This window comes from Macrobrachium nipponense, chromosome 39 (assembly GCF_015104395.2).
Source record: "Macrobrachium nipponense isolate FS-2020 chromosome 39, ASM1510439v2, whole genome shotgun sequence".
Classification (NCBI taxonomy): Eukaryota; Metazoa; Arthropoda; class Malacostraca; order Decapoda; family Palaemonidae; genus Macrobrachium; species Macrobrachium nipponense.
The window spans coordinates 50098225-50108287 of record NC_061099.1 but is presented as its reverse complement, the minus strand read 5'-3'; the positions used below and the strand labels follow the sequence as shown (position 1 = coordinate 50108287).

Below are 10063 nucleotides of genomic sequence, written 5' to 3'. Positions count from 1 at the left end.
TACAATGGTACCTTGGTTGATGAAAAGTCCTGTTAACAAACAAATTGGGTTACAAAAACTAGATGTTAAAAATTTTTTTTGTTCTGGTTCGCGAACCAAGTTTCAGGCTTGGAAAACACAAACATCCCACCCTCCAAAAAATAATAACATTTTTAATAAAACTGTTATTTTACTGTATCTGATTATATTGCATGTATTACTGTCACATTATGGTATTACAAAATATGAACATTGCAATCTGGTTTTGTTTACATTCTTGAAATCATAAGCTGATTGCATTTTATCATCATCATCACTGTCTTTAGTTGCAAAATGAAACTTTATCCAGACATTTCTTTGGTAAATTACCAAATCTGAGTTTTAAAATGCAACTATGTTATAAATGCAGTAAATTAAATGAACATGTGTGATTTTGTCATTTTCAGGCATTGGCTTTTGCCTCCACATTGTTTTAGCCTGCTCATTATTTTTCTTCAGCCAAAGCTATACCTGCTGCTTCAAGTTAGTGGCATACTTTCTTAACACTCAATTGTGTGACATGAATAAAAATTTATTCTTATTTATGCTGTTTATTAATATAAACTGCAGGACAAAAGCTTTGGCATTTTTAGAGATGAAGGCAATGTTAATAAAGAAACAGTAACTATAAAGCAAGCAATGCTGGTAAGCAGAGTGGCGTACCCACTAAGAGTGCCTGATTTGAAAAAAAGGTCGGTGCTCGATCCTGAGGCGAAAATCCTCAAATCAGTATTTCCATTTCTCACCAATATAGCTTTAAGTAAAATGTACCATGCATGGTGAACTGTATTTGTATGTAATTAAGGTTATTTAAGATTATATGTCTCGGAAAAACATCAAACCTCAGAAACTTTAATTTTTTTTTTCAATTTTTTATGAATTATTTGTATTTACATTATCTTAAATGGGAGAAATTGATTCAGGTCACAAACTGCATCCTTGAGCGAATTAAGTTTGTGAGTTGAGGTATAACTGTAGTTGGAAGGGAAGGGCTAAACTGACTAATAGCCTTTTAACATTACCAAGGGAATCTATGTAATTTGTGAAATCTTTGCCATTAGTTTTATTCACAAGTTCTTGAGATTTTAATATGGCTGTCAATTCATTTGTAAAAATCAAGCATTACTTGATAATTAAGCTATATAAGCCCCATCATTACACAGTTGAAATGTCTACGTCTTTGATCCACACAAGTAGAACTTTGTATGTTCCTTGGGGTTCAAGATGAGCTTTAAGCACTTTTATGCAGCACAGCCCCAGTTCTTTCCTTTCTAGACTTCATGCATTTGACTTTGTGTCCACAAAATACGCTCTCCACTGAACAGGCTATTCTGAAAGCTCTAGAACATACAGGCAGTCCCGTTATCGGTGGGGGTTCCATTCCTGAAGGCGTGATGATAACTGAATATTGGGAGTAACAGTGCTGATCCCCAGTGATTGGCACCGAAAATTAAGTTATCATCGTCGCTGGAGGAGCGCCATAAAACCAGAAAGCTGATAATCTGGGACTGCCTGTATATGTAAACCCATGTGTATTACATCTAGTTTTTTCATTGTAGAGCTTTACAAGCACTTGAGTAAAATTAGCAGCCATACTCTTCAAGAGATGTACTTTTAGTTTGAAATGGATAGTTTCAATCTACTCCCCAATTAAAAACTGGATACGCTATTTAAAATTATCCAGTGATTCTTTTGAGAAGTTCTATGCTGAAAGACCAAGTGAATATACTGTCAAATATTCCAAGAAACCTCACTTCATCAATAAGGTTAGGATACTACCATCCATCTTTAATTGTCAGATCGTGCTTTGTTCCCCAGTTGAAACATACATCACCTCTGAAGCAGAAAATTTGAATACATTGTCATGTGCCCATTCAGCGGCAGAATTATTCACTCTCAAGTCTTGTCTACTTGTTATTTGTGGATCACGGGCAATGCAGCAGATGGAAAAATTATCAACAAAGAACTCCTAACTGGAGTTGAAACTGTTTCTATCATCTTACTGAGAGATACTGAGAACAAGTAACACTTGGTACACTTCCTTGGGGACTCATTCCTTGTTTCAAGACAAAATACTGCAGCTTTTCACCAAAAATAACAGCATCATCACCAGCGTTAATGATTAATTCATTGCTCATTTTCAAGGAAAATGAATAACTCAGTTTCCTAAATTAAGTTTAAGGAAATCTGAATCTACGGTTTCCATTTATATAATGCATCCAGGAATCTCACTTAGCTTTTATTTTAAGAGTTATGATTTTGCTTGGGAAAGCTTACAAGTAATTTGGCATGTTAAGACCCACTATTTTTATACCTGTTGCAATTCCTGATCTCTCTCCTCAATGCTACATTTGTCCACCCAAGTTTGCCACAATTCAGGTATTTCATCATTAGTAGTCGTGATAAATTTGTCATTGAGGTGGCTGCATGCCTCAATATGAATCTCAAAGGTTTCAAATAAGTGATGCTACTTTAACACTGCCAATGAATTTTGCCTAACCAGCTTCTTGAGTCTTCCAATTTGGAGTGGACAAATCAGGGGAAATTGTTGCCAATTCTAGGTGAATTGACCAATGGTCACTACCATGACAATCATTTACTGGCCATCTATAGTTAAGGACAAAATCTGGAGAGCAAAAAGTCCAGTCAATTACCAAGGTGGTATTATGTGCTCCATTATAATAGATTGGAAACCATCATTCATCATGGAGATACTTAGAATCGGAGTTACTCTTTAGTACTGCTGCTTCTAGAAAGTTTTAATCCCATAATTTGTGATGGGCACTGAAGTCTCATAAAAAAATATAATTATGCAATTCTTCCATGAGATATAATTTTCTGCAGCAAGATATACTGATCAAACTGTAAACTTCTGGAAATTACCTCAGGAGCTACATATTCAATATCAAGTATGACAGCACTGCATTGCAGATTGTTTGTAAATTATACTAGCTCTTCCTTTACCCCTTTCAATGATGTGCGGCATAAAGAAATAGAATGCATAGGTTTGTCCTGGATTATAACAGTGGTTACCTAATTTTGTTTCTTATAAACATACCATAATAGGATTGTAATCATGTGACAAGAGACTTTCGCAGTTAAACTGCAAAATGTTTCCCATTACTGATTGTAGAATTTGAGTTCCCAGTCTCAACCTTTAGCTGGGAAGTTCTATTTATTTATCCTCTAAGGAATTTATAATCCAATGTACGGATACAGGATTTCTTTGGAAACAGTGGCATACTGACTTTATCTATGTCTATCTGTCTGACAGGGGGATATGAATGGTCTTAGTTTGGATTACTATTTTGAGAAGTTGATACTCTTGATTGTGAGGCTGATTTATTTACAACTTTCTCTTTTGTTAGGAAGATGTCCTTGTCGAGGAAAGAGATCATTTGATACTAGACTATAATTGCTTCTTGAAAATACTTGATCTGCTCTCATTCCCCTTTGATAAATAAAAAACCACCTATGTATTGACGAGTGATGAACACAGTTAATTCACAAGCATTATATGGCCTAAATACATATTATACAATCAAATCAGAAAAAAGGGAATTACCTTCTGGTACTTCTTCTTCCTCTACACCCTCTTCATCAACTTCCTCAATTTCCTCTTCCACAACAACTACACTGTCATCAACTTCTTCATCTTCCATCTCATCTTCATCTTCGTCTCCCTCACCATTTTCCACCTCTATATCGGGAACCAAAAAATATTGCAATGGATTGGGCCACATATCATCTTTTATAACCTGAAATAAAAAGCAATTTAATTAATAATGTTAGTGATACACAAATTTAAATACAATCCTCTTACTGTATATCCAACAAGATGGGTCAGCAGTCAGTGTTTTTGTGTCAACTTTCATCCCCTATGGTGTTGAAATATTATATAATTACCACCTGAATTCCCATATAATTAAAGTCTTCATTCATGCCCTTTTTACTTACCACTGGTCTTGATCTTGCTTTCACATCTTTTACTTTCCTGACCAACAACCGTTACACATCAATACTTATTTCATGTCACAACCATCTCAATGCCTCATATTTGCCCATTTTCCCAACAGGTGGATATTACATCTTGACAGCACTTCCTCATTTATAATATGATTTTCTGATTGCACCTTTAACAATCTAGCAATCACTCTTCACTACCCTCTCTCATCCTCTGTTTCACAGTCCAATGCCTCCCTAGTGTAACAAGAAATTCAAAGACCTAACCTTCTTCATTCTCAATCATTTACCATGAATCCACATTTCCAACTTATCCAAAGGTGGTGAGCAACTCCATAAGCTACCGAGATTTCCTCTTGTGCATAAGTTGGTGAGCAACACCATACGCTACCCAGAGCATAAGATGGTAAGCAACACCATACGCTACCCAGATTTCCTTTCGTGCATAAGATTTATCAGCACAGAATCAAGTGGAATGCATCCCAGAATCATGTGGAATGCATCCAAGTGCAAAAGTGAGACAAAAAAATAAAACAGTACCAGCATGCAGGATTGGCCAGTTCCCAGATTCTTATAGCTAATCTATTAATATTCAATCTTGCGCCAGAGGGCAGAAAAATGTGATCAATACAAAATACTTTTATCATATTTTTTTAAATAAAAACCCTACATCATATACCCCCACAATCCATATTTATGAAGGGACGGAGCAGGTGAAACCAAGAAAAGATGTAGCTGCTGGAAATCCAGTCCCAGGGCAAGTAAAAAAGGAGCACTTCCATGGCAAACTGCAGTGAATCTCCTGGCGATTGCACTGACATACACTGTATGTAACAAGATTGCAGCTGGGAACCACTCAAAGAAAGGCATTCATCATGCCACGAGGAAAATGGCAGGTACACCTGCAAATACAGGCCTTCATGTGGCGACCATCAAAGAATGAATTGTGGGGATGAGGAAAGTGACTGATCGAACCCTTCCAACGGAAATCCAGGGCTCAGTGCAAAGATGAACCTGAGGAATGCCAAGTGTCTTAGAAAATGACATCACACAGACCTTGACAAAGGTGTTAAGACAATTGAAAGAGCCCATCCTAAGTATGACATGGAGCTCCAAACTGTACTTACAAGATAGGGATGACTGTAATGAGATCCTCCTGTGATGTTGAATAAACTGACTTATTACCTGTCAATACAAATGAAAAATGGAGTTCTTGGACACTGGCCAATCACAATGATGAGTATACAGAAAAAGACAAGAACACAATCCCCGCAAAAAAAATAAATAAATAAAAAAAAAAAAAAGGAGATAAACTGAAGACAAATAACTTAGTGGGAAACTTCTGAAAGAAGCATGAGCTCACTGATACTCTTCAAGGCTGCCACAATGAGGAAAAACAGTCTTATTTATCAAATCTAAAATACATTACAGAGGCTTATAAGGTGATTTTGCAAGCCAGCTCAGAACTAAGTAAGTCCTAACTTGTGGTGTCACTGGACGTCAAAGGACAGATTTACTGGAGGCTAAAAATGTTAAGAAATACTTACGCCATCTCCCAAGACAAGGCCATGCACAATAGAGGACATCAAGCAATAACTCTTAATAGCTTCCTGACATTTCTCAAAGGAGAGGACATCAGCAATAACCCTTAATAGCATCCCATAATTTCTAAAATGACTAGAAATGTCTACTAGGACAGGAATATTGTCTCTGAGAGGATGGCAATCACATTGGTTGCACCACGGCACTAATTTTTCCCATTTGCCTGAGAGTTTGAAGAATCTCCAGAAGATGGCGATAGTGGCTGCAGTGATAGCTGAAAAACTGTTTTATGAGGCCATGCTCAATAAGTGCAACAAATGAAGATGTAATGATGGAAGTGACAAAGGTTAAACTGGAAATGAGGTTGCTTAAAAAAAAATGTTCAAGCAGGAAGAGACCTGGAAAAATCCAAGAGTTCCAGAAGATCCAATGACCACACCTACTCCGGTCAAAAAGAAACAATGATCATCATCTGAAAGTTCACTGGGGCTTGGGACTTCACCAGTACCTGCCTCGACAAAGGATATATTGGAAACACTCATGCATCAACAGACTCCAATGCCTGAAACAAGGTATCCTCTGCTCAAGCTGCTAGATCCAGTAGGAGAAAAAGAGTACACAAGAAGTACGAGTTCAATGAGGTAAACGGTTCCAAAAAATGCTGCAGGCCCTTGCAAAAGGCCATTCTGATGGAATAATGGTTAACATGGCTGAGAGCATCTGCCACCTTGTTGTGTACACCTGCAACAAACTAAGGCATGATTCTGAACTTGTTTGTTCTTAGTTCTACATTTAGCTAAAGCAGTCAGCCATGACTTCTACATAGCTTCTCTACAAGGGTCACAAATGCTTATGGAGGCCAAACAAGTCAGCCTGATGCTCAAGAAAACTGACATGCAGATGACTTTCCTCTATGGACTGTACTATTGGACCTAAGATTCCAGTGGGTGAGGGGCAACATACCTGACCTCCAGGTCCAAGGACTGACTCAAGTCCACGAGAAACAACAGATGACTTAGCAACTTTGAGAAAGCCATAATCAACTAGTCAACCTAGACAATACACCAAGACACCCAGGAGGCTACTAAGGAGAGAATATCAGTGAAGACCTGAGTAGTACACAAAAGTAAAGGAGTCAGAACTGGTACAGGTAACCCATTCAAACAAGGTCTAAGTGAATGGGAAGGTGTAAGCATCCTTCAGGTCAATGGAGGCAAGAAGTACCCTGGCAAATTTACCTCTACAGACTCCACAGTTGCCATATATGAGAGGGGTCAGGTGAAGAAACTTTTTGAGGTTGCTGAGGTACATTATCAGTCTCCACCTCCAGAAAGCTGGAATAAGGGGGAGCCAACCTATGAACGACAGTGACTCCAGCAAAAACTATGCGATATTGCTGCAGCCTGATAGTCATTTGAATGAGTAGGAGGTAACTGGTTGCAACCAGCATTGAGAAATGACACAGTTCATGATGTGAAGAACCTGTAGAACCTGGGGCTCCACACAAATTGGACTTACAGGCCTTCCAAGTCTTCAGGAGACAGCCCCATAACCGGAGAGAGAGAGAACAACAGGGATGACAGAACTCAACTGCTAACCTTGGGAGGTTTACAAGAAATCTCCTCAGCTCCTGAACAAAATGGCAATTGACAACTACAAGGCTGTGAGGCTGAGTAATGGGAAGGTGGAGAGAAAGATCACAACTTCTAATGAGTACAAAAAACCAAATGTCACTATCAAGTCATGGAACAGTGCTGCTGACTGAAAGACAAGCAATGGTAATTAAGATGAGTTACGAAGCAGCGGGGGCAGACAATGACGGTGAGGAATAAGCAGCCCCAATTTAATAATAGTAGCCCTTGTTGTAGTAGTTCACTCATCACCAAGAGCCTGAACAAATTCCTACAGGAGGAAGTCTGGAGTCATGGTGTCTGAAATGCACAATGAGCATACCTGACTTTATGAGGTTGTCTCCCTATTCTTCATCAGAAAATGTAAGGAGTTCCTAGCCACTTATTAGATAAGTCACGTCAATTTCCCATCTCTATGGTTAACATTTGATATCCATGGAAGAGGTGACTAAGACTGTGTAGACATGCCTCATTTACAATAATTTATTTCTTACTCATATCTTAGTATGACAAACCCTTACAATGATTCTACTCTCAGTAATTTCCTTCAATTAAAACCTTACAAGCTAATAGACACGACAAATTTTTAATCAATTTGTATTTTTCATAACTAACAAACCTTAGGTCTTAACATTAGGATAAATATCTAGCGCCAGCGGGAAATCCAATAAAATTAATAAAAAAAAAACTTGTGTGATGCAGGGTCTATTGGCATCTGTAATGACAAAGGCCATCATATAGAATTAACTGTTGTATACATCAATGATGCATTAGCTAAAATCTTCCCTATAATGCATTAGCTAAATTTTCCATGCTTACTGGTACATACTCTACTACCCCATATCTAAGTAACCACATGAACATTTTAAAATATTTTTTTACCTGCACTTCAACACTATATCAGAACAATCAATATGAGTGACAAAATTACAATCAGTTTCTCAGGAACTTGATTCTAAGAATCTTGTTCAAGACACTAAAGTAGGATATATTCATTTAAAATCAAACAATGTGCAATAAGATAAAAAAATTACCTCTGCTATTTCATCTGCTGAAGGGTCACCATGATCAGAAAACCAAGAGAAAAACGATCTGATGTCAAGTGAACGTTTTCTTCCAGAACCACTTTTCTCTCCTTGTTGCATCCTCTGCCTAAACCGTTCAACAAGGTTGTGACCACTCTTCCATTTTATCTCTGTAGACTGTGACGCTGGATCACCTAAAAAATAGGGATGAATTTAATGACACTGTTTTTGTTTGTGCTGCATGTATGAGATAGTACAAACAAGAGTGGTGTATTTTCTGTGTTTCCTTTATTTTCATTAAGCCCTTAGCTTTTACATAAATATATTTATAATCTTCTGGTTCCTTTCTATTTTCTACAATCGTGTATAATTCTTACTATCCATTAGGTATACAACCAGAACTTTATATATATAGGGGTATTCCTCAACACATGCTGGATTCAATTGTTGAAACTTGCTACCAAATTAAATGACTGGTGGTAGGTGGGAGAGTGACAATGACCTTCCACTCACCCATCATCATCAAGCACTTTTCCCTTCAGCATCAGGTGGCTGAGGAGGGATTATGATGAAAGGCTCCACTCCCTTTTGTGTAAGAGAATCATTCCTTACGTGGGAAGATAGTCTTGCACCTGACTAGCAAGTTGAATCTCCACCCAGAAAAACCTTACTCCTGATCATGACTACCTGGCATAATAGTCCATCCAGCACATACTCCTCCTCATTGCTTCATGAAGCCAGAAAGAAATGGTATTCTGAACATCACCTGATGTCTGCTGGTACTACACAGGGCTGACATTGGGCGCAAAAGTATCTCGCCATGCTCCCCACTGACAAACTCCACCAGGAAGAAACCACCATAACAATCCCGAGAAGGAATGTCTACAACTTCCAGCACATGATTCTCCAACATGCTCTTCACCTCTGCCAACATCAGAGCTTTCAGATACTGGAAGGATGGTTGGGAATAGGACTAGTAAAGATGGGGAAGGTGTCAATTCTTGAAAGAGTTTTTAACTGTCCCAAAGGACACCAATTACCCAGGGCTCTGCCCCCAACTTGCCCAATGGCCTGACATGCATCCACTCTGTTTGTAGTTGCTTGAATAGGGAGACTGCCAAACTCAATAGTCCCTCCCTCCATTTCCCACCATAGCTGGATGGGGTCAAGAGGCTGAAATGGCTGGAAAAACTCCAAGCTCTTTTAAAAGGAATAAGTTGGGTTCCTTGTCTCAGATTCATGGAAGGGAAGCCATTCCCAAAACCACACACAGAATGAGTGGTACCAGTTCCTTTCATCACTCTGCTGGGCTTGAAGCCACACAATGGATCACACTGTATCAGCTATCACTTCTTAAGTAGTCTATGCATCCTATAGCTTGTAGATCTCCCTCTGGTGTGTCAACAAAAGGAAAGCAGCTTACTGACTCTGCTGGGCAGCAGGGAACCTTCTGATCCACAGATCAGATTGTTGACTTGATCCAAGACACCAAAAGCAAGCAATAACCACAGCAGTTGGAAAAATTGTTTTGCCTCAGGAGTGCACCCTTGATTATTTTCTACTAACAAAGAAGCATTGGTATCTTCTGCAAGCTCAATGTACACATAACTGAGCCATCAAATATCTTGAGAGAAAAAAAGCTATTCCCAGCTGATAAAAAGAGAAAGGATCGTCAAGTCCTAAGAAATCACCTAAAAACATGAGTTGGATTTTCTCCTGAAAGAGAGATTGGCGTAACAGTCACCCTGGTGAGGACTCTTGAGACCGTGGACTTGTGGTAATATGGTGGTCCATATTACCACAGACATAAATGATTGTCTAAAAGCAAACTAGGAGAGGCTATCAACAAATACCCTGCTACACAACCAGGACTACCATAAATGT

The 10063-nt window shown here is 38.5% G+C and overlaps 1 protein-coding gene across 2 annotated transcripts in view; it reads right to left on the bottom strand.

Annotated features, from left to right (window-relative positions):
* The window catches only part of LOC135210336 (protein SET-like), a 27522-nt gene that overhangs the window by 1691 nt on the left and 15768 nt on the right, over positions 1-10063 (bottom strand). For both annotated transcript variants that reach the window (XM_064243224.1, XM_064243225.1), the window contains exons 4-5: positions 8189-8373; positions 3584-3776 (exon numbers count right to left, since the gene is read on the bottom strand). In XM_064243224.1, coding sequence (XP_064099294.1) covers positions 3584-3776; positions 8189-8373 — 378 coding nt within the window. The remainder of the gene's footprint in view (positions 1-3583; positions 3777-8188; positions 8374-10063) is intronic.